At 36.3% G+C, this 23,077-nt stretch overlaps 4 protein-coding genes across 10 annotated transcripts; 1 reads left to right on the forward strand and 3 right to left on the reverse strand.

Moving 5' to 3' along the window:
• Nucleotides 1-1,473: 1,473 nt before the first annotated feature.
• LOC115999815 (UDP-rhamnose/UDP-galactose transporter 6-like) lies at nucleotides 1,474-5,246 on the forward strand. 4 transcript variants are annotated; one of them, XM_031239738.1, is made up of 6 exons: nucleotides 1,474-1,628; nucleotides 2,699-2,907; nucleotides 3,113-3,297; nucleotides 3,376-3,576; nucleotides 3,919-4,080; nucleotides 4,744-5,246. In XM_031239738.1, exons 2-6 carry the CDS (start codon nucleotides 2,778-2,780, stop codon nucleotides 5,083-5,085), a joined length of 1,020 nt encoding a protein of 339 aa, XP_031095598.1. In that variant the 5' UTR covers nucleotides 1,474-1,628; nucleotides 2,699-2,777; the 3' UTR covers nucleotides 5,086-5,246. The 4 variants fall into 4 exon arrangements, with proteins under 4 accessions (XP_031095598.1, XP_031095600.1, XP_031095597.1 ...); XM_031239740.1 differs by having other exon boundaries at nucleotides 1,476-1,628; nucleotides 2,704-2,907; XM_031239737.1 differs by lacking the exon at nucleotides 1,474-1,628 and adding an exon at nucleotides 2,279-2,469.
• A 475-nt stretch (nucleotides 5,247-5,721) lies between these two features.
• Nucleotides 5,722-8,286, reverse strand: LOC115998290 (protein SLOW GREEN 1, chloroplastic). The gene is made up of 4 exons (XM_031237823.1): nucleotides 7,608-8,286; nucleotides 6,803-6,949; nucleotides 6,510-6,590; nucleotides 5,722-6,247 (listed from the first exon to the last, which is right to left on the reverse strand). The coding sequence occupies exons 1-4, from the start codon at nucleotides 8,232-8,234 to the stop codon at nucleotides 6,056-6,058; spliced, it is 1,047 nt and encodes a 348-aa protein (XP_031093683.1). The 5' UTR covers nucleotides 8,235-8,286; the 3' UTR covers nucleotides 5,722-6,055.
• A 1,343-nt stretch (nucleotides 8,287-9,629) lies between these two features.
• LOC115998448 (iron-sulfur assembly protein IscA, chloroplastic) lies at nucleotides 9,630-11,986 on the reverse strand. 3 transcript variants are annotated; one of them, XM_031238028.1, is made up of 3 exons: nucleotides 11,763-11,934; nucleotides 10,587-10,805; nucleotides 9,630-9,929 (listed from the first exon to the last, which is right to left on the reverse strand). In XM_031238028.1, exons 1-3 carry the CDS (start codon nucleotides 11,932-11,934, stop codon nucleotides 9,787-9,789), a joined length of 534 nt encoding a protein of 177 aa, XP_031093888.1. In that variant the 3' UTR covers nucleotides 9,630-9,786. The 3 variants fall into 3 exon arrangements, with proteins under 3 accessions (XP_031093888.1, XP_031093890.1, XP_031093889.1); XM_031238030.1 differs by having other exon boundaries at nucleotides 9,787-9,929; nucleotides 10,587-10,796; nucleotides 11,763-11,986; XM_031238029.1 differs by having other exon boundaries at nucleotides 9,787-9,929; nucleotides 10,587-10,799; nucleotides 11,763-11,986.
• Nucleotides 11,987-17,542: 5,556 nt separating this feature from the next.
• LOC115999761 (ras-related protein Rab7-like) lies at nucleotides 17,543-20,861 on the reverse strand. Of its 2 annotated transcripts, none has more exons than XM_031239663.1 (8): nucleotides 20,730-20,861; nucleotides 20,578-20,604; nucleotides 20,362-20,461; nucleotides 19,533-19,688; nucleotides 18,366-18,452; nucleotides 18,133-18,278; nucleotides 17,934-17,969; nucleotides 17,543-17,790 (listed from the first exon to the last, which is right to left on the reverse strand). In XM_031239663.1, exons 1-8 carry the CDS (start codon nucleotides 20,780-20,782, stop codon nucleotides 17,724-17,726), a joined length of 672 nt encoding a protein of 223 aa, XP_031095523.1. In that variant the 5' UTR covers nucleotides 20,783-20,861; the 3' UTR covers nucleotides 17,543-17,723. The 2 variants fall into 2 exon arrangements, with proteins under 2 accessions (XP_031095523.1, XP_031095524.1); XM_031239664.1 differs by having other exon boundaries at nucleotides 19,533-19,679; nucleotides 20,730-20,855.
• Between the last annotated feature and the right edge of the window lie 2,216 nt (nucleotides 20,862-23,077).

Consider the following 23,077-nt stretch of genomic DNA (forward strand, 5'->3'; position numbering starts at 1 on the left):
TGCACCATTCTACGTATTAAAATGCACCACAACGTGTGTTAAAATGCACAATTCCATTTGTTGAAAATCCCCATCCCAGATTATAAACATGCATGCACTATTACACTTATTAGAAAACATGTGTTAAAATACATACCATTCTGCTTGACCACAAAGTCTTTGGCCTCAGAAAAAAAAAAAAGCTTAAAACCTCAAAACAATTTAAAATCTTATTACCTTTAAAGCCCTCAAACTCTCAAAACCCTTGTTCATCCGCCGATTAGGCTGGCAGCGAGAAGTGAGGGAGAGGCAGCGCCGCCAGCGGGCGGTGGTCCGGCGACAAGATATTTTTTAAAACGTGGTGATAATTTCATAATTAGCACCAATTTTACTATGCTAACTTAATTGAACACTAAAATTTAATTTGTAATTCTCAAAAAAATTTCAGGTTTATACATTTAATATTAACATATTGCACATTTAGTATATATTAAAATGTTGCACTTCAAAAATGCAAAAATGCAAAAATGTAATACACTTAGAGTTTGAATTTTAGATTTTATGAGTGAATTTTTTATTTTATAAATATATATAGCGCGGCACGTATAGTGATATCGCCCAACCCAGTATTAGTTCAACCTCCATTTTAGCATGTATTCAATTCAGTTGTGAGTGGTCACCAAAGTCTCCTGCGGACTTTAATTAGTGAATTTTTAACGAAAAGGTTGTATAAAATCCACCACTGTTGGGCACCCTATAATGTCCTTTTCTTTGTGGACCATCATATTCAATTCCTACATTCCTCGCACCTTTAACTATCCTTCTCATTAATTTCACTCCGTCAATTCCATGTTCAATTCTAACTATTTATAACACAAATTTACTAATTTTAGAAATCAACTTAATATATGCTTCCTTTTTTTTGCTATATTCATCTACTTGCAATTTAGATTTATTTTCCCCTCTTGTTTGTAAATATGTTTAGTTATTTTAGGAAAGAAGAATATAAACACGTAATTGATAATAGTTGTCGGTCAATATTGTTATAAAAAACTAGTCATGTTGTAGTTTTGACCACGTATTTATTTAATTCATGATGATTTTTTTAAAAAATAATTTTCAAAGATTGAGTATTTAATATCTCAATAATAAATATTAATTGTGCGTGCATAATAATTTAGTGGAGCATGTGTACGTATAATAAATAAAATGATGTGAATTACCGTGGCAGGCAGGCGGAATTGAATGAAGTGATTTGGTCAGCCAAACCAAATTGTGGTCCACATGGGTTATGAAGTAAACCACAGATAAAGGGCCAAAGTAAAAATAAAAAAAATCAAAGATTACGGCCTACGGGACGGGACGGGCAAATGAAATTGAAAGTTTGTTTGAGTCTACGTCTCAGTCTGTGTCTTAATGGGGCAAACAAAACCCCAAACGGAACCCTTTCCTTGTTTATTACTACATTTGTCACTCTTTTCGTCTCTCTTTCCCTACCCTTTCCCTTTCCGTATACGTTTACGTTTGTATATACATTCTACTCTATACTATACGTATTAATTACTTTAGCATGTATGTATATGTATTTATAAGAGCTCATGAATTCAACACCTCTAGTCTCCGCATTGGCTCCTGATCGGTAACTGGAGGTAATTTCTTTTCTATTTCCCTCCCTTCAGATTTTCTTCTTTATGGATTTCCAATCGTGCTGCTTTTGGACTGAATTTGATTTTTCCCCCCTAGCTCTAGTATGTTAATGAGGAGGATTTGGAATCCTTTCAAGAACCCGATGAGCAAATTCCCAAATTTATTCCATCTTCATACTCGCTTCTTTGTTTGGTTCGCTTGTTTAGCTTCTTAAAGCAATTTTAGTTAATTTCTACAGCAGTTAGTTTTGCCGGAACAAAAGTAAACACTACTTTTCAGTTATAGGGCCGGCAGGAAATTAAAGTCAGCCAAACTAGACTGAGCTCCGAATTCAATGAACAATGTTTTTGATCTCGCCCCTTTTGTTTCAGTATTGGTTATCTCTGCGTTGGTATAGTGTAGACTAGTAGTTTGCATAATAATAGTTCTGTCTTGGTTTTTGGGTGGGGAGTTGACTTGTAGTTTGCATAATAGTTCTATCCTTTGCAATCTTGACTTTGCTCATCAAGTCTTTCATTTCAGCCCAAGCTTTTCTGATCACAGTTTTCTGTCATATCCCCCAACCCTTAGCTGTTTATGAGGAATGCCCCCTAAAAGTCTTCTAAAAACAGGACTTTATGACTGACAAAATGCTGAAATCTTTTGTTTATAGGGATGATGAAGTGGGTATTTGTATTTCTATTGACTCAAGAATGAGTAATGAGGGTGTTGTGTTGCGTTTGAAACCTTCCTATTATATACTTTCAATAATGCATCTTTGTTGAAGACTTCCTTTTCAACAGAGTTGCCTGGCATTGAAAATCTTTCTGTTCACATGTGAGCATCTGCCTGAATGAAAAGGAGGTAAATGGAACTTGAATTCCCAAATCCTATCTAGCTGTGAATGCTAAGCAGACCAATGTGCTCTGAGTTTCAATGTGAAATGTGCAATACATCATATTGAGTTGTATGGCTGAATTTAGATCTGCGCTGTAAACTAGTTCCTTTCTTGTTGTTTTCACTTCTAATAACAAAACCTATTCCATATGGCCCCTATTTTCATGTTATCGATTTCTTTAAATGTTTTGAACAGCACAGGTTTTGAGAGATGGGATTAGCTTTTGTGAAGACTGAATTTTAGAGATTTTTGATATTTGAAGTAGTAAAGAAAAATGTCTTCCGCTGTCAAGGATGAGAAGAAGGCGATTATTGATACAGCCGCATGGACGTTTAATATTGTTACTTCTGTCGGAATTATTATTGTTAATAAAGCCCTAATGGCTAATTTTGGCTTCAGCTTTGGTGCGTTATCTTCATCGTTTATTCCCTATTTAATTTCTAACAGCAATTCTTACCCACGAATGAAAGTGTTCTGTAATAAGATGTAAATGAATTGTTCATTAGTATATAAACAAAGGACAAACAATAATTTGTCTTAGTCAACAACTTTAACAGTTGTTGGTTTGAGACTTTGAGTAGATAGTTTGACCTCTGTTGTATTTTGCAGCTACAACCTTGACTGGTCTACATTTTGCCACCACTACACTGATGACTGTTATTCTTAAGAGGCTTGGATACATCCAGGATTCCAATCTTCCGTGGTCTGAGCGCCTTAAATTTGTTTTGTTTGCAAACTTCTCAATTGTTGGAATGAATGTGAGTTTGATGTGGAACTCTGTGGGATTCTATCAGGTCAGTTTGAACACCCACTAGATATTATTTTCTTTATGTCATCCAAGTGACTGTAAATATTGGTTCCTCCTCTCACAGATTGCAAAGTTGAGTATGATACCTGTCTCATGTTTATTGGAAGTTGTGCTGGATAGTGTGCGATACTCAAGAGACACCAAGCTAAGCATTTTGTTGGTTCTCCTGGGTGTTGCTATCTGTACAGTTACTGATGTAAGTGTCAATGCAAAGGGTTTTATTGCTGCCTTCATTGCGGTTTGGAGCACTGCTTTGCAGCAGTATGTAAGTCATAGCTTACTGGATATCTATGTTTTGAACAGGTTATTTTGATTGCAACTAAAATCACTATTTTTGAGATTTTTTGGGCCTTTTCCTCAAAGGCATGCTAATTTAGGTCTTGATTAACATATTCTATGATTGTCCATTCTCTCTCTCTCTCTCTCTCTCTCTCTCTCTCTCTCGTGTTTTTCCTTTGAATCCTGGGGAGATGATCAATTTTATACCAAGTATTATATGAATAAGTTGCCACTTGCTTTTAAGATGAAGGATTCAGTCTTACTCTCCCTCTTCTCTTGATGATCTTCTAACTCTATCATCTTCCTGTGTCTGCTTTTTGGATTGCAGTATGTACACTTTCTTCAACGGAAGTACTCACTAGGATCTTTCAATTTATTGGGGCATACTGCACCACTACAGGCTGCATCTCTGTTGTTGGTGGGCCCGATCACAGATAAATGGTTGACTGATAAGAGTGTAGGTGCCTATCACTATACTCTAAGCTCAGTGGTAAGTACAACAATTCCCACTGGATGTTTCTTCATCTGCTAAAACTTCTTTTCTTCAATGCATAAATGCATAATATATATCATACTTTGACATAGTCTCGTGTATACACACAAGAGCATTCACGTTATAACACATCCTTTTTCCTTTTTAATTTTCATTCATAGGCCACTTTATGGCAGAGAGATCAGAAGAATCATAAGAATGAATATTTAGGAGATTCTTATACTTGTCAGCAGTGTTGTTAGACTCAAACAAGTTATTCTACCTGAATCCATCCATCCTTGTGAATCTCTTGTGACTATCCTCACAGAAAGAAATCCCTCATGAATCTTTTCAAATTCTCATGACTGATTAAAGAAGAGTAAATAAAATGGAGAAAAACATGAAATTTGGATGGGTTTACTTGCTAGGAGTGAGATTTCTTCGTTTTACATGCTAGAATATTTAACACTGCTTCTAGGTAGCATTTATGTTTGAAGCCAAACCACACTAAAAGATTAAATCCAATTAATTAGCTAGTCTAACCCATGGCATTATAAACCCATATGTTCTCTCTTATATTTTCAATGTGGGACTCTTAGCAGAGTTCTGATTTTTTTTTTTTTTTTAAGATTAGAGATACAAGAATTAATATGCTATAATGATTGATTTACTTGTATGCAGTTGTTGATCATCCTTTCATGTACAATAGCAATTGGGACAAATCTCAGCCAATTCATCTGCATTGGCAGATTTACTGCAGTTTCATTTCAAGTGCTTGGACACATGAAGACCATTCTTGTGTTGATTTTAGGATTCTTGTTCTTCGGGAAAGAGGGTATGAATATACAAGTTGTGTTGGGAATGGGTGTCGCGATAGTAGGCATGGTTTGGTATGGTAATGCGTCATCTAAAGTTGGAGGAAAGGAGCGGGTTCAAGCAGTAGCTCGCAATGAACCTAAAGCTGAAGCTGAAGGTGAAGAAAAGGGGTTGTTAGGATCGACGGAGGTTGATGAAAAAGTGTAAGGACGACGAAGAAGAAGAAATAAATTAAGCATGCATATCATGTAATGTAGTGTTATTGTCCTGTTACTGTTTTATTTTATAATCCCATATTGAGAGTATTTTTGTTATTACAATACTTGATAATAATAATAATATACATGGAGAAAGTTTCAACCCTGGTATTTATTTGGTGAAAAAGGATGTATCTATAGTGTTTGATTAAGCAGAAGCAGTAGCAGAGAATGTTATTGTTGCTAGTTGAAACATAATTTAAAAAAAAAAAAAAAAAAAAAAAAAACAATAAGCCCAACTCTCCCTTGTGCAGCCCCTTCTCGCTTTTGGCAATTGGCAAATTATTGCATGTACCATGGTCCACAGCTGTGTGGACCAAAAATAAAAAGTACATTATTTTTGTACTGAAGGTACATTATTTTTGTACTGTAACATTATTTTTGTACTGTAATGTACTTTCAGTACAAAAATAATGTACCTACAGTACAAAAATAATGTACTTTTTATTTTTGGTCCATGCAATAATGATTGCTCTCTTCTCTACTCTAGTCTAGTCATATGCTCCGTACTAATTTATGGGCCCAACCATATCATCATCCAATTTTCTGTATGATATATGAAAAAAAAAATGAGTTCTATTATGGGGACACTCAAATTCTACTTCATCAATTATACTTTTTATGTAGCAATCATGGATATTGGCATATCACAAATTATTTTGAGGATCCGAGTCTACTTTGCATTGATTTGATGATTACATCAACGTCTTCATAACTATTTGGCCAAACTAGAACGAACTATGCTTAGCTTAGTTGTGCAAAGCAGCAGATGTGGTTGTGGTGGGCTTTTTTAGGATGTTTTGTGAGCCACACTACACTATGCAATATGCAATATGCATGCATAGCCTCTGATCCGAGTTCAGGGCTCTGTGCTGATGTACTTACTACAAAACAAAGTTGTAGTGATTAGGAAGGAAGCTTCAACTTTTATACGAATATGAATATTCAGCCTTGAATTCTTTCTCTAGCTGTTCCTTAGATTCAGTTTTTGCAGCCAACATTACATCATCAAGGAACCCTCTCCCTGGAAACTCTTCGGGTACGAGATTGCGGTATATCTCAAACTGCTCTTCAGCTTCCTTCTTTTTGTCAAGGAGACTGTATACAATTCCCTGAGACAAAAGTTGTAGATTTTACTTGCCTCACTTTCATTATCATTCTATTGTTTTTTTAAGATAGAAATTTTCAAGCACCCTGGCCTGATCAAAAAATCAACTTTCACTTTGAATATAATGTACTCTCATGTTTCACTTTTATGTATGATTGTATAATAAGCATATCCTAGTTCCTAGCTAGTATACAGTTTCTTCCTGAACTTGAAATGGGGAGAGTAGGAGCATTAAGCAAATTTAGAAAATCATAACGGCAGTTTACCTGGCACAAATAAGGGCGAAAATCTCTTGGGTTCTCTTGAACAAGAATTTGAAACTTCTCCAAAGCCTCCTCTAAATCTCCCTATAAACACGAATAATGATCAAAACATAAAAGTTAAATAGTAAAAAATCTTCACACTCATCTTCATTTGCTAGCTAGCTAGTTTTCTTTTTTACCCGTCACTCCATCTCGATCAGTTTCGTTCTTGACAGAACTGAACTATATTGATTGATCTGCATGCAATGAACATTCTTTTCTTAATAAAATATTTTACAATCATGATCTATTATTACCTTTACAACATGCATCTGTGCAATCAATATCTTTATATTCCTCTCCTTATTAACTCTTTTTTCTCGATGAGCAACTTCTAGAGCACCATTCAGCATCTCAAATACAGCAGGACCTTCAAGGTTCTTGTGCATAACCATTGCTAGACCCTGTAAAATATAATAAATAAAATAAATAAGAGCAAAACACTGAAGACCAGATTCTTTTCATTTTTTAAACAACCATCTATTATATCCACAACAACTCATGATAGACACATTAGTTAAGGGGTACTGTAAGAGAGAGAACAAACTAACAATCCTAAATCCTCCTCCAGGTTCCAGCACCACAGGGGAAAAGTAACATGAGTATAAGATTTAAAAACTAGCTAGTGTTGTTATAATACAGACATACTTGTAAGAATGCATGTATGCCTGCCTGCCTAGGCAAAGATAAAAATGGAAGTAAACTGAATTGCTGAATATTTGGTAACAAAGAACACTTCACTTGGAGAAGCATTTCCTCAAAACAAATCAGTAGTCAACTTTACAAAACAGAATTGCCATTTGCCAGCAATAAAGGAATTAAATTGATCACAGACAATAAGTGACAAGTGACAAGTCAAAGCCATATCATATATCAGTTCCTTTAACAGCCGCCAGAACTGGCCTTATAAGTGATTAAAGGAGGAGTACGCAAAGTAAAATTTTGCAAAACAAAAGTTCACCACTGGCATTGATTGAGTTAACTTCCTAAGAAATCAATCAAATACAGCATTTAAAACAAAAAAAAAAGAAAAAAGATAGAGGGTGGATCCACGAAACATACGTGCAATGCTCTAAGCAATAGAGGTTCTTGCTTCAATATTTCCTTAAACAATCTCTTAGCCTTGGTTAATTGCCCCATTATCTCATAGCAAAAAGCCTGCAACAGTCTCCACTCAACTTCTCTAGGTTGAACCTCAATCAACCTCTCCACATACTTAACAGCCTCCTTCGTCTTCCCTTTCTTCATCATCACATTAACAATCATCTTCAAAGCCTCCACATCTCTGGGGTCCTTCTCCAGCAGCTTCACATATATCATCTCCTCACTTCCGCCACTCTGGGCCTCCGCCTTTTGCTTCCCGGCCTCAACCCCACTACTTTCTTGAACCGGCTGCGCCACCGCTGCCCCAACCCTTAAACCCCCCAAAAAAACGAATGACCCAAGAGCCAAAATCACTAATTTCTCACTGATAAACGTGGAAATCCTCTTCTCTGGAGTTAAATTTAATGCAGATTTTGATTTTGATGTGGGTATTGCGGAGTAGCGAAGGGTTTTGGGGGTGCGGACAGGGTTGAGGAGGGAGAAGGGTTTTGGAGAATTCTGGAAAATAAGGAAGGAGAAACTTCGATTTTGATTGAGGTTTGAATGAAGATAGAGGGGCAATCTAGTGATAGATGAAGAACCCATTCTTCAAATTTGAAAATCCAAGTAGAAACAGAGTCAGTCTGAGCTTTCAGAAGCTGGGTTGGCGTGGCGAGATGGAAATTTTGCAATATACTTATATACTGGACAATGATTGAGATACAAATTTTTTTTTTTTTAAAAAAAATCAAATAAACCCTCAAACTTATATAAATGTATAATTAAATCTTTGAATTTTTAAAAGTGCAATTAATTACATTTTTGTATTCTTATTTAATTGATTTTAATAAATTGATGTGTTTAATTGCACATTTCAAAAAGTTCAAGAATTTAATTATACTTTCGTGTAAAATTTGAGGGTGTATTAGATCCTGATGGTTTTATAGTTTTGTTGAACTGAGTTCATTAAAAGTGTATGCATACATAGCTCGATATATTAATCCAAAGCGACGGCCTAAATAATAAAAATAAATAATGCAAGATATAGCAAAGAAAACTTTTTTAATAAAAACAAAATACAAATGTTAAGCTTGGAAAACTTTTGCCTCAAAAGTGAAGAATTGTATTTCCATCATAAAGTAATAATTTGCATAAACCAAATAAGAACAAATAAGGTTTTCATCAAACTTTAAGAAATTGAATTCCTTAAAAAATATTTTATATCCAACCAAAGATGCTCTAAAATACTTGTTATCAATGGGGAGGATGCGTTGGGTCTTTTGGTCTCCGCGCGAATGAAGACTGGATTAAAATTAACACCGACGGTGTCGTCAAGAAATGTACAGGGCTTGCTAGCGCTGGTGGTTTGGCATGAAACCACTTAGGGGATTGGATTTTTGGGTTCATCACAAAAATTGGGTTTGCAAATAACTTTGCCGCAGAGCTGTGGGGCCTAAGGGAGGGTCTACGGCCGGCAAAAGCAAAGGGTTTTAGAAAAGTGATTCTTGAACTTGACTCTGAGTCGGTGGTGACTTTAGTTACGAGCGAGTTTGACGACCATGGATATAATTCGACACTTCTCAAGGATTGCCGGTCCCTTTTGAGTAGCTTTGAACAGCTGACACTCCAACATATTCTCAGAGAAGGGAACAGATGTGCGGATCACCTTGCGAACCTAGGACAACTAGGGGAGTGGGGCATAGTACTCATGGATTCACCTCCCGCTAGCATTGAAGTGCTGCTTGCTGCGGATGTCGCCGGTGTCAGTTCCATTAGAGTTTGGTAACTTTTTTTTTTTACCCTATCCTTGACGGGTCATTCCCACAAAAAAAAAAAAAAAGTTGTAACCTCTTATATAAAATTTTACTGTTGTAGTTACCAATACTCTTCCATTTCCCCTTGTCGATACTCAAAAGCAAAATTTTTAATCTTGACACTCCATCTACCATGTGAATATCTATTTTCATAATTTACGAGATCCGATACGCGCGTGCCACACACTTGACACTACCAAATACTGTACCATATTTGATTACTAAAAACAATGTCTTCACATTTTCATATACTGCGTCACCGAATTGTGCGAATTGCAAGAAACAATATCTATTGTTATAATCCGAACTACCAGTGTAAGTATATTAATTCAGCGTGAATGTCATCACATTTCTGCTGCAAATGATTTACCACATCCACATGTTTGTGTGGCGTTGGGATTCTTGAAAGAGAATCCTCCACCTATGAGTGCATCACTGTAGTCCAGCTGCATCCCAAAGAGGAAGAGAAGGCTTTTCGGATCACAAACTGCAATAACATTTAAGGCAAAAATAACATAATCAATAGCCTACCTAATGCAACACATATCACACTATCACAGAGTTAACTCTAAAGAAATACAGCAAAGCTGATGCCTCTGATTGATGATTAACATTCCTAGTAGTGATATGAAAGAATAACATCATCACACAAACAAAATATAGCATGACACAACATCTAACACAAAATGAAAAGTTGATATTTTCAGCATGTCACAATACACAAATCACTCAAGCATTCTACTCTTTTCCTGCCCTCTCACTTAAAAAGGAACAAAAAGATGATAGGATTCATGGCCTTGCAATCCATTCAGACTACACATTATTTCATTTATTTTTAAACATTTGTTAATTTTAGCTCAAGTCATAAACCATCGTCTTGGGACTGTGTCATAATATAGGGAATGCATCATGTATTCAGTAAAAACAAAAATGGTTCCAGACATGTCGATAGCACATATATATAAGTCAACTAGAGATTTCTAAGGGAGATTGTCACATTATGAGGTATAAGAATCAGACTCATATTACTGTGATTAGACAAAAAGAAAATGCAATATTGTTTTGTAGAATCACCTTCACAACATAATGATATGAAATATCTAATTCCCCTACACAACATGTAAACAAGTAGGTATATACATACCAATGACAAAGCCATTGTACTCAATGATAGAATCATCTGGTCTAGCATTTTCTCTGCGCTCAAACTCCATTGTATAAGACATACCAGAGCATCCTCCTTGCTTGACACCAATCCTAAGAAACAAATCTTCATTCCGCTCAGCTCTCATCTTATTCAGGTGTTTCAGAGCATTGTCTGTCAAGGAAATCGCAGGAGCAACTTCTCCAGCTGCTGCTGGTGCTAGAACACAGTAAGAAATTAATATATTAACATTTTAGAAAAATACAGAATGTACTTTTGCATTTGCTATGGCTCAAGCCACTAGAAGGTCATCATTTTATAATTTAAAAAGATGAAGATGGCAGACCTGATGTGCTCCTTTAAGGAGGGGGGAATTGAAGATCTCATAGTGTTAAAGACAAAGTCATGACTCATGAGGAAGAGATAGGTGGCGTTGATTTTATATACTCCGTACAATGTTGCGCTCCATATTAGACTAGATAATTATTTATTTATTTAGTTTTAATTATGTGGAGTTTCTCAGCAGCCAAGGGTGAAATATGTTCATTAGCAGCCTCTTGTCTTAGCTCACTATCCAAAGAATGTTAATCATGGATTTGGTATTGATCTTTGCAACCTAGGGTGAAATGCATTTGAAAAGTCATAGCCAAGTAGATAACTAGGGTTCAGCATAGATTTTCCCTTGACTATATCTGGGATACAGTGAAAGCAATTCATTGTAGTTAAGTATATAAACATTTTATCTTGACTATATATTAACGCTATCATATTCCAGCATTCCAGCAAGTTTAGAATCAACACCTCAAGTCAATTGTTCACAAAAGGATATCAAATCAGAAAAAAACATTTTGGCAAGCAATTCCCTTCTAATTTCAGTTTTAGGGTTTAGAAATTCTTAGCTTGGATGGATCATGGAAATGGTAATCGTGCACTCTGATAACCCTATAACATTTGATGTTTGAATCCATGTATATAATTGTAATTTATCTTATCAGAATTCTTAGATAGAGCTACAGAGTCTGTAGTATTGAGGTGTGAAACGAAAGCTAACTAGAATTCGCAACTACGAACAAATTAAGAAAAAAATAATCGAAACTATAAATATAAATGAGTCGAGCAATGAGGAAAACCGGAGGACAGAAAAACGGTGTTTGTGCATATGTATGTATACAGTACCTTGGACCGAAGCCAATGGAATAGAGGGGAATTTCTGGCGATTGATACTTGAAGGAGAGGACCTAAAACAGATTGAAGATGGAGGCGGAGGAGAGCTAGAAATTGCAGAGATCTTTGGCGCGCGGCAAAGAGATGGTGAAGAGGGGCAACGGAATGCTGCGGAGAAGGCCATTGTTCGGGGAGACACCTGGGAGACTTCCACGAAGAAATGAGCTATTTCTTGAGTTTTGTTTTGTTTTGTTTGTTTGTTTGTTTGTTTTTTTTTTTTTTTTTTCCTCCGTACTAGTTATTATTATTATATGAGTTAATGAGTTAATACCACAAATGGTCCTCTCACTATTAGACTAGTACTTCTTTTAATCATCGACTTTTAATTCAACTATAAATGGTTCTCTGACTTTCATTTTTTACCACAAATAGTGCTCCGTTAAAATTTCTGTTAAATAGGTGCTAAATCTAGGGGTATTATCGTCAAATTGATATATATAATGGTCATAAAATAAAAATGTTCAAAATTTTTCACCAACAAGCATAATTGAACAATTAATGAATATAGATACTCCTAAATAGAAAGACAATATACCTTATTCTCGTAATTATGCATACAAAATGAAGATTTAATATTATAGCTAAATGTTTTTAATTTAACCAATGGATTACAATGGAAGAAATTTGTTTCAAAAACCTTGCTTCCATCATTTTCATGGTTGTTCAAACATGGCCGATTAATAGTTTTCACTCTTCATTAATCGGTCAAATATTTTGTTCCACCGTTGAATTAATATAATTATTCAAGTATAAATTACGAACATTAATCATATATGATATGGAATATACCCCGAGTATACTGCCCTACGAAGACTATATGTATGCCTAGCGTATTATACCGCGTACTATACGTTATTAGCATATAAAAGGGACCATAACCCTTCAATTAAGGGACTTTGGGGGGTCTCTTCCTCTCTCTCTAAACACAAGACCCTAAAGCATTGCTCTCCTTTCTCTCTAAACTATTGAACAGATGAATAAAAGAGCACTTTGGGCTGATTCTTGCATATACTTTACATTACTACATACTTTGCTTATACACTTGAATGTATGGAGGATTTACTCCTTATCAAATGGCGCCGTCTGTGGGGACCTGAGAAAAAGGTTCGTGTTTCCTATCCCAATCGATCTCCCGGTCTAGCAACTTCAACATCGTCTTTAAGCTTTGCTGGAGGAAGTCTCGCCAAAGGAGATGCGCGTCGTCGCTGCTACTGTCAAAGAGAAAAGCCTCAAATTGTTTGCATGGTTTGGCTTTGACACTCTGGGGCGATCAACACTTCGGCCAGACATTGTTTTTAGTGGGGGATCATAACAAGCACTTGAAGAGATTAACAAAGTGGGCTTAGAAGAGAAAGAAGAGCTGTGTTAGGCTGGCAGCCGATGGCATGCAACAACCAAATATTTCAAACCTGACAAATGAGCATCACCTTGGACCTCCTTTGCTTCCAAGATCACACTCAGCATCCAAATCTTTAGTCTCACCGGCGGACTCGCATTATTCACGGAGTATTATTTATTTATTTCTTACAGTTGCAGTTCCTTGAGCTCTATATTTGGATTGGTTTGATAGTTCCTATGTTGTGGTTATTGGAGATGAACATGTTCTCAAATTTTGCAGAAATGGTCCAAGTGGATCCTCTCAGGAAGAAGACACCCCACCTGTGGATACTTCTTTTTCGCCACTCCAAGAAGTATCATGCATGCAACCACCACTCCCACCACCATCGCCGTCCACACCGTTCGCCGGAGGAAAAACGCCTTCTTCCTCGTCAGAGAGCTATGCTGCACCGCTGTCATAAAAACTTCACAGAATTTAAGAAGAACAAATGACATGCAGTTGCTGACCTCCGAGCTTCGCCACCACCGCCGTCGACCATCATCCCCTCCCCCCTCTCTTCGTCACCGCCATCTTCTCCACGCATTCCGTCGTCTTACGCGAGTCCCAGGCCTGCGGCTGAGCAGAGATGGCCGGCAGTCGAAAGATGGTGAAGAAGTTTCGAAGTGGCAGTTGTGAAGGGAAGAACGACGGTCACCGGCGGCTTCTTATTTTCTTCTGCTCCGTCAGTCATCTTTCTTCTTTCAGTGGTGGCGGAAAGAGAAATGGAAGACCAGGGACCCCTCATCGCCACTTGCTGCTTTGCCGGAGGAAGACCAGAGTCGATGCCACTACTGGAGTTGGTAGCCAGCAATCTCCGTTGGCGGCGGTGGACGGCGTGGCTCGCTGGGCGGTGGAGCTCCGGCGAGAGGGGACGGCGGTAGCGACTCTGATGTTGCATGCAATTGTTTTGGTTGGTTGGGGGTGGGCGACTGTTTTAATTGGGCGGTGTGGGGGTGCGGCAATAACAAAGCAGAAGCAATGATGTGGAGGCCTCTAATTATTTATGGCTGACAACAACATTGGAAAAAGAAATACTAAAATTCTAAAGTTTATAAAACTTTAGATTATGATAAATTGTAATTTCTATGGGTTGTAGCCTTATACCTTAGAAAATTGTAAATAGCAGAATATATGTAATAAGCCCGGTCAGGTTGGTATTTCCACCACCGGCACTCTAAGTCCGGTCAGGTCGGCCTGTCCACCGCCGGCATTGTAAGCCCAATGTCATACCTCGGCATAATTACGACCGAAAAGTCGAAAAAAAAACTACGGGAGTAAGGTGTCCGTTTATGGTTCTCGGACCAATTTTTGTGGGAGCAAGGTGCCCACTACGGGAGCAAGGTGCCTGTTTATGGTCCTCGGACCGATTTTTGTGGGAGTAAGGTACCCACCACGGGAGCAAGGTGCCCGTTTATGACGGCGGTCGGAAAAAACGCAACGGGAGTAAGGTGCCCGTTCAGGTCCTCAGACCAATCTATGGGAGTAAGGTGCCTAGCACGGGAGCAAGGTGCCCGTTTAGGTTCTCGGACCGATCTGTGGGAGTAAGGTGCCCTCCACGGGAGTAAGGTGCCCGTTTGGTCCTCGAACCGATTTATTACGACGGCGGTCGGAAAAAACGCTACGACCGAAAAGTCGGAAAAAACTACGGGAGTAAGGTGCCCGTTCGGTCCTCGAACCGATTTATTACGATGGCAGTCGAAAAAAACGCTACGACCGAAAATTCGGAAAAAACTACGGGAGTAAGGTGCCCGTTCGGTCCTCGAACCGATCTATTACGACAGCGGTCGGAAAAAACGCAACTACCGAAAAGTCGGAAAAAACTGCACTGTTTGCACCAACGAGGAATAATTACCCTCGTTTGCTTTTCTTTGTAAATTGTACATGCGTGCTAAGTCTGGTTAGGTTGGCACTACCACCACCGGCCCGATTAGGTTGGCATCGACACGATAAGCCCGGCACAATATCTAGGCAAAGTCCTACATTGTGTAGGCAGTTAAGCCCGGTTAGGTCGGCATTACCACCACCGGCGCTTTAAGTCCGATTTGGTCGGCATTGCCACCATCGGCACGGTGAGTCCGAGTTCATATCCCGACATTAAGCTCTACGAGGTAGGCAATTTAGCCCGCCAGGTCGGAATCCGCCCCGGGCAAATCCAATCTCTCGATTGGTGTAAACCCGATTCCTAGATCGGTAAAATTCGGCATCTCAATCGTATCGCAAAATTCGATCCCTAAGATCGGTAGAGTTCGGACGACCCTTATAGTCCAAGAGACTGTGCTTAAGGTTGTGCTCTTTTTTCCTTAAGCTAAGATTTTTTCCCACTGGGTTTTTTCTTAGTTAAGGTTTTTAACGAGGCAACTGGCACAGGTCACGGACTATACGATCAGTTTTCCCGACCTGAACTCTTCTTCATCGACGCTTAAAGTTGTGCTCTTTTTTCCTTGGCTATGATTTTTTCCCACTGGGTTTTTTCTTAGCCCAAGGTTTTTAACGAGGCAACTAGCGTGAGTCGCGGACCGTAAGGCCAGTCTTCCAGCCCGACCCCTTCCTTGTTGACTCGACGTCAGGACTCGGACTGGGGGACTACTTGATAGGGAATATACCCCGAGTATACTGCCCTACGAAGACTATATGTATGCCTAGCGTATTATACCGCGTACTATACGTTATTAGCATATAAAAGGGACCATAACCCTTCAATTAAGGGATTTTGGGGGGTCTCTTCCTCTCTCTCTAAACACAAGACCCTAAAGCATTGCTCTCCCTTCTCTCTAAACCATTGAACAGATGAATAAAAGAGCACTTTGGGTTGATTCTTGCATATACTTTACATTACTACATACTTTGCTTATACACTTGAATGTATGGAGGATTTACTCCTTATCAATATATTTTTATTTAATTTGTTCATTTATGTGATTTGTAACGTCCGTTTTGTTTTTATATTTATTAACTTAATGTTTATTAATATTTGAAATTAATTATGTTATCATATAATTCTCAAAAAGAAGTAATCATAATAATATTAATCAATTTGACGATATTAACCATAGATTTAACACCTATTTAACAGAAATTTTAACAGAGGACTATTTGTGGTAAAAAATAAAAGTCAGAGGACCAATTGTGGTCGAATTGAAAGTCGAGGACTAAGGAGTACTAGCCCAATAGTCAGAGGACCATTTGTGGTATTAACTCTTATTATATTAAGAAAAATAATCAAATATATTATTGAACTTCACTCAAAACGTCAATTAAGCCTTTAAACATTCAAGCGTTGAAATTAAATACATAAACATGTTATTTTATATCATTAAGACTCAAAAATCGGCTCACCAAAATTTCGGTGAATCTCCTACAAAATTCTGGTGAAAAACATAGCATAATAGTAGAAGGGATAAAATAATTTCGAGCAAAAATTTTCAAAAAATAGCATATATGGAAAATCAATGTATATGAAATTAATATTAGTTTTCAAAAAATAATTGTGTAGATTGAGATTTTTAGGGCTTTGAAACCAAATATTATTTGTTAGGGTTACACGCCTTCTTTGGAATAATATGAGTATGGGATTATTTTGACCAGTATGACCATACGGTATATCTTGTATCTCATTAATACATGTTTTATATAGGTATAGAGTTTATGAACAAACCACTTCGCGTCATTCTGGGGTCATAGCTTGTTTATTTGTTTATTGGACTGTCATTTTGGGTCAGACTTTGTGGGTAATTTTTGGGCATAGCGTCACGAACAATAATATTACTATTTTCTACCTTGTTATGTACCACGGATCGTTATACCGTGGACCAGGGTCCACAATGCATTGTGGAATTGTGGACCCGGGTCCGAAATCAGCCGTAACATTACGGATTTTACAGTTTTTTTAAAAAAAAAAAATTAAATTATAACTGTAATTTGAACAATAACAAAAACAGTGACGAGGGAGCAAGAACAAAAAACACACACAAGTTCATCAGATCACAAAAACACACACGACAAAAGGTGAATATTTAAACACCATTGTGACACAGAACGGTTGCCTATAATATACAGAATATTGACACAAAATACACAGAACTCATCCTCCTAAACATTCGAATGCACAAACACATCATAAACTTGTGTTACTAATTAACATGAATATACAAAACGGTTGCTTAGAATACACAGAATGATTGCCTAGAATGCACATAACGATTGCCTAAAATACACATAACTCATCTCCTAATATTTTGGTACAGAGTGCACAATGCATTGTGCAGTCCTCGATATAAATTGTCACGTACCACGGTTTACAAAATCATCAATATGTATCATACTTTTTTAACACATACGAATACGTAGGCCGAAATTAAATGCAACCAATTTTCTTTTAACCATTTGATTCATCAACAAACGTCACTAGAAGATATGTTCAAAAGTATGAGGAATTCAATTCGATCTGCGTATAAAAAGTAATGTGCAATGCAAGTGTACAACTTTCCAAATAAATGATACTGTACGTAAGGTCGCTACGCAATGTATTTAGGGATTCAGCATGCACATCCTCCTTTCTGCTGCTCGATTCCTGATACGGATTCTGGTATTCTCTGAAGATGTCTGCAAAAAATGTTGCACACATATGCGTGTCAAAAAAAAAAAAAGTTAATATCATCTGACGTCTTCGGAATATAGTTGTTTTCCCACGTTTAGTCTTAGAATTTGATCAATATTTTTTGAGTTAACACTAGCTAGCTACTTACATATGTGATGGCATTTCCTCTTCTAGTACCTGCCAACTGGTTCAGGAACAACAAGAAGTAGATTTAGAAACATTAATGTAACACGATTTATATGATATTACTATGTGTAAACTCGATCAAGCGATCGATCGACATGAAAATTTGCAACCGTTTAATTTGTATATGAGAATTGAAGTGTTTGAAAAATGAAAATACTGACAAACTGTTTTCATCTTCATTGGCGAGTGCGAGTTTTGCAGCACAAAGAAATGCAGCACCGACGTTGTAATCCTCCTTGGCGGAGGTAATGAAGTAAGGTATGTTTCCCTTGGAAGTGCACCATTCCCTTGCTCTCTTCTCAGATATCTGGAGGTCATATATAAAGAAGCATTATATTCCGACCTCTATATATATATATATGAATTACAGGCTGCGGGCATTATATATGCTTACTGTTTCATCATTCCTTTCTTCGCTTTCTAAATCTGCTTTGTTTCCCATTAATATGAAGGGGAATTTCTCAGGTTCTGTCAACCCTGCCTGAATATATATATATATATACACACACATAGTGAGAGTGCAAGATATATATATATATATATATATATATATATAAATACTCCTTCCTTCCCAACTTGAAGTAATGAATAATAAATATGATAGGTAAAATGGGACAAATAGAGTATATATTAAGAATGGATTCATGCTGAAGCAAACCAACCCGAAGGGAGTTGGAGAGTCAACCCGGACAAGGTCAGCCCAAGGTTTACAAAGTCGATAATGAGGTTGGCCATGACTCGGACTTGGTCATTGGGGTCAGCTACCGCATAAGAAACATAGGCCACGAAGAGGCTGAACCTGCGAGGTCACCCTAAGAGTCGCCCTCTGAGGTTGACTTCGGAGTGCAGTTGGACGAAAACATATTCTCGTAGATTGTACTATTTACGGAGTTGATTAGGACTTATTACTTTAAATAAGCGTTCTTTGTCCTCATTTAGGACATTTTCATCTTGTGTTATCATCATCTACATTGTAATCTCATCACATTATTTGTAATCTTCTTGCAAATTATTTCAATACAAAGTTCTTTGTCTTTAGAGCTGAGGCCAAATACATTGTCTTCACTTTGTCTTTATTATTTATTTCTTAATTATTTGTATTAGTTAATTAATTCTATCAAAATATATCTAAAAACATAATAAGTGTGAATGAAGGTTATACACTACTTCATTTATGTCCATTTTTTATGTTAAGTTTTTTTGTACATTGCTATAAAAGTTGTACTTTACAATATATTAGACAAACGACATATCCCTACCGTTATAACTTCCGATATCTTTTCCACTATTGTTACCATGCATGCACATACATCCACTTATTTTCTTTAATAATAATAATATATACACATTATATATTAGAGTTATATACTTATGTTAGTTATTTTGTAAGATATAAATATAAAATTTATAAAAATATGTTGTATTATTATTATTATTATTATTATTATTATTATTATTTACAATAATTTAAATATCTAAAATCTAAGAAAATCTAGTATATATATATATGAGAGAGAGAGAGAGAAATTTAAGAGGAATGAAAATTATAGTAATAATTAACCTGCTTGATGAACTCTTCATGCCAGTGTTGAAGAGTCTCGAACGATTTAGGTGCATTGACATCATAGACAAGAACGCAGCAATCTGCTCCTCTGTAAAACGCGACTCCTAGGCTGTGAAATCTTTCCTGCCCTGCTGTATCCCAAATCTGCAACAACTTCCAACTCTCAACGTGAGTACGTACGCACAGTACATGGAAACAAACCATTATAATACTATATTCTTGATCAATATAATCCAGATTGGAATTCTACCATTTGCCGCCCTGCCTGCCTGCCTAATCCCCCCTATACTAGGATTACAAAAATGATCATCTATCTTAATTTGTATAGCAAAGGATGCATGACTAGCTAGCTTGGCTTAGCCTAGCCTTTTAATTTAAAACGGATTTTGGTGAAAATATTTTAGTAGGATGGAATTGAAATGATTATTTGTTATGTATAACCCTATAATCAGAATAAATATTTTTTCAATTGACCACTGAGACTTGAACCCACTCTCATCCATGTAAGAGTGTAAACCGGATAATTTGATACGAGTATGAGTAAAGATTGGTGAGCAGGTAGGCAGTAATGAAGTCGATGAAATGAGAGATGAGTTAGTAAGTGATGAAATGAAGAGTAATAAAACTAAATTATATTAATGGAATGATATCATCAATTAAGTAATGAGTTTTGTAAGTATAAAGATAATCAAATTATATATCTTTGTTATAAAAAAGTTGTCAACCAAAACAATGTATATCACTTTCATTCTCCATTCTCATTTTAACCTCATAAACAAAACTCACCCTTTATTTTTTCACTAGCTAATAATATATAATGACTTACTTGCAAAGTGACAACTTTTTCATCAACCTCTACTTCTTTGGTCACAAAATCCGCCCCTATTGTTGCCTTGTACTGCTCTCTGAATTTCTTGTATACATATCTGCAATGCCAGTCAAGGCAACAAAAAGGGACTACTTCTCCGAAAGTATACATGTAATTGAAAAAGTACGTAAAACACAAAAATCGAATATCAGAGACCCAACATGTCGTGGATACTGATTCACCAGAGAAGTCTTCCCCACTCTGAAAATTCATCATTAAAAAAAATCACATATGAATGAAAAATTGAAAATTAAAGTAAAAGCCTGTGTACTGGATGGTCATATATGCAGCAAATGTATAGGCGGCGGCGGAAAAATCTAGCTTACCCGCAATCTCCCAGCACAATCACCTTCAGCAAACTTCTTGATGAAGTGGACATGATATATACAAAAAGTACTCTAATAATAGTGTGTAGTTGTACGCATGCAATATATATGAGGAGGCCGGGCTTTAATTTGCTTTTGTATTTAAAGATTTAAGCTATGGAGTTCTCCAGAACGGGGCCGGGTATAATTAATAAAGTCGCCGGGTTAGTTGGTGATCGAAGGATCAAACTGGGCGAAATAATTAATATGATAAGGATAAAGGTTGACATTTTTAGGCCATTCTCCAATATTCTTCTCCTTTGAGAACAACATGAAAGACCAGCTGACAGCAAATAAAGCTAACGTTTTGTCAACTTAATTATAGTCTTGAGTTTTATTAAATAGCTTCTTTTTTTTTTTTCTTCCGATCCAAGAGGTCGTGCATCCCACAAATGAAGTATTGATGATGATGTATGGGTAGGGGTGGGGAAACAGTTAACCCCTTTAATTACCCTCCACCATTGGCTTAATTAGGTCCATAAAATGCATGGTAATATGCAACACTTAAAAAAAAAAAAGGGGGACCGAATACTCAAATGTGTTTTTAGGAAATTTCAATTCACTACCAATGTTGAATATTGAAACTTTGAGAGAAAAAAGCTTGTAGAATTTAGGTAGTAAAATGTTGGAAGAGTTTAGGCCAGAGAAAATGTCTATAGAATTTAGATAAAGACCCTCTTTGGTAAATAATCAGCCTATCAGTCAATTTTGACTTATTTGACTACTATTAGTTGTTTGGTTAATAAGATTTTTGCAACTCCAAAATGCTAAAGTTCAAAAGGCTACTCAAAGCAGCATTTTCAATTAGCTTTTTGAAAAAAGAAATTATAACAAACAGCTATAAGCTAATAGCTAATTTATCAAACAACTTTCTACAATCAGCTAATATTATCAACAAATTATACCTTCTAACCCAAACAGCCAACCAAATCAGCCAACAGCCATTTACCAAACAGGGTCAAAATAAAGGTCTAGATAGGGGGAACAAATTTGCTAATAGGGAGATAAGTTTTGTAGAGTTTTGACACAGAGAGAAAAAAAAGGTATAGAGTTTAGATATAGAGAAAAAGTATGTAGGTTTTCGATATGGAGAAAAAAATTTAGCAATATCAGACTGGAAATGAATTTCAATAGATATGAAGTTTTTTTTTTTAAAGATTATTTAAAAGTTTTAATTGCATACGCTTTCATTTTTTTTTTAATTGCATACCACTCTACTTTTAAAAATAAAGAAAAGTTTAAATCAAATATGCATCATTACATGACTTTGAAAAATTTCTCAACATTTTAAATTATATACATCTATCTTATTACGGAGTATAAAATATATTTAAAAAAAAAAAAACTCATGAGTAATGGATACACATCCTAAGGCAATAACCTTTTTGTGAGATTTCCTATCACATTATTAATTGAAGCAGTCACAAGTCATGTAGCTTTTCTTGTGACTTCACACGCATATTGCCAAAATTGGTTGAAAAGTTGATTAATGAATTTTAGGTATATGTTACATCTAGATTATTGCTTTAATTTGTTGTCTGGATGTTAAAATTTCACAAATATATTACACTTCATATCAAGGCAATTTTAACTTTTGATAAGTCGTGTTTTATTAATTAATTTCGTCTATAATTCTATTGAAAAAAAAAATTGGCTAAAAAATATTAAGTATCGTATTTGAACATTTAATTAGCATTTGTAGTATTTGAATGCATTATTGAAATAGAAAAAAAAATCACTTTTTCATATGATTATTTTGATAGTAATTATGGTGATAATCGAAGTGGTGAACTAGGTAGGTGAGGTGGATCTATACATGTGTCAGTGTTAAATTAAAATATAATTGGTTTAGTTTGGTAAATTGTTAGAATTAATTATAATAATTACACAAATTATAATAATTAATAGATTTGGATGATATTAAGTTAGAAAATTACAATCGATTTTTAATTATAAATAAAGAACTTTACAAATATGTGAAGATTTTCAAATTGAGACAAAAATAAGAAAAGAGCATTTGGAAAATGTGTTTGAGTCTTAGAAACGCATTTGGAAAATGCGTTTGTTATTATTATTATTTTTTCCCACAGTTTGACCATAGACGCAAGCGAAACTTGCATTTCTTGGGTCTCGGGGTTCGTAATCCGGGGTCTCGGGGTACGGGATCTCGGGGTTCAGGGATCCGGGGTCTAGAGTCTAGGATCTTGGGTCTGGGGTCTCGGGACTAGGGCCTCGGGTCTCGTGTCTCGGTCTCGAGGTTCGGGGATCTGGGTTCTGGGTTCCTGGGGGGGGGGGGACTGGGTCCGGGG

Source organism: Ipomoea triloba, chromosome 12, assembly GCF_003576645.1.
Source record: "Ipomoea triloba cultivar NCNSP0323 chromosome 12, ASM357664v1".
NCBI classification, from domain to species: Eukaryota; Viridiplantae; Streptophyta; class Magnoliopsida; order Solanales; family Convolvulaceae; genus Ipomoea; species Ipomoea triloba.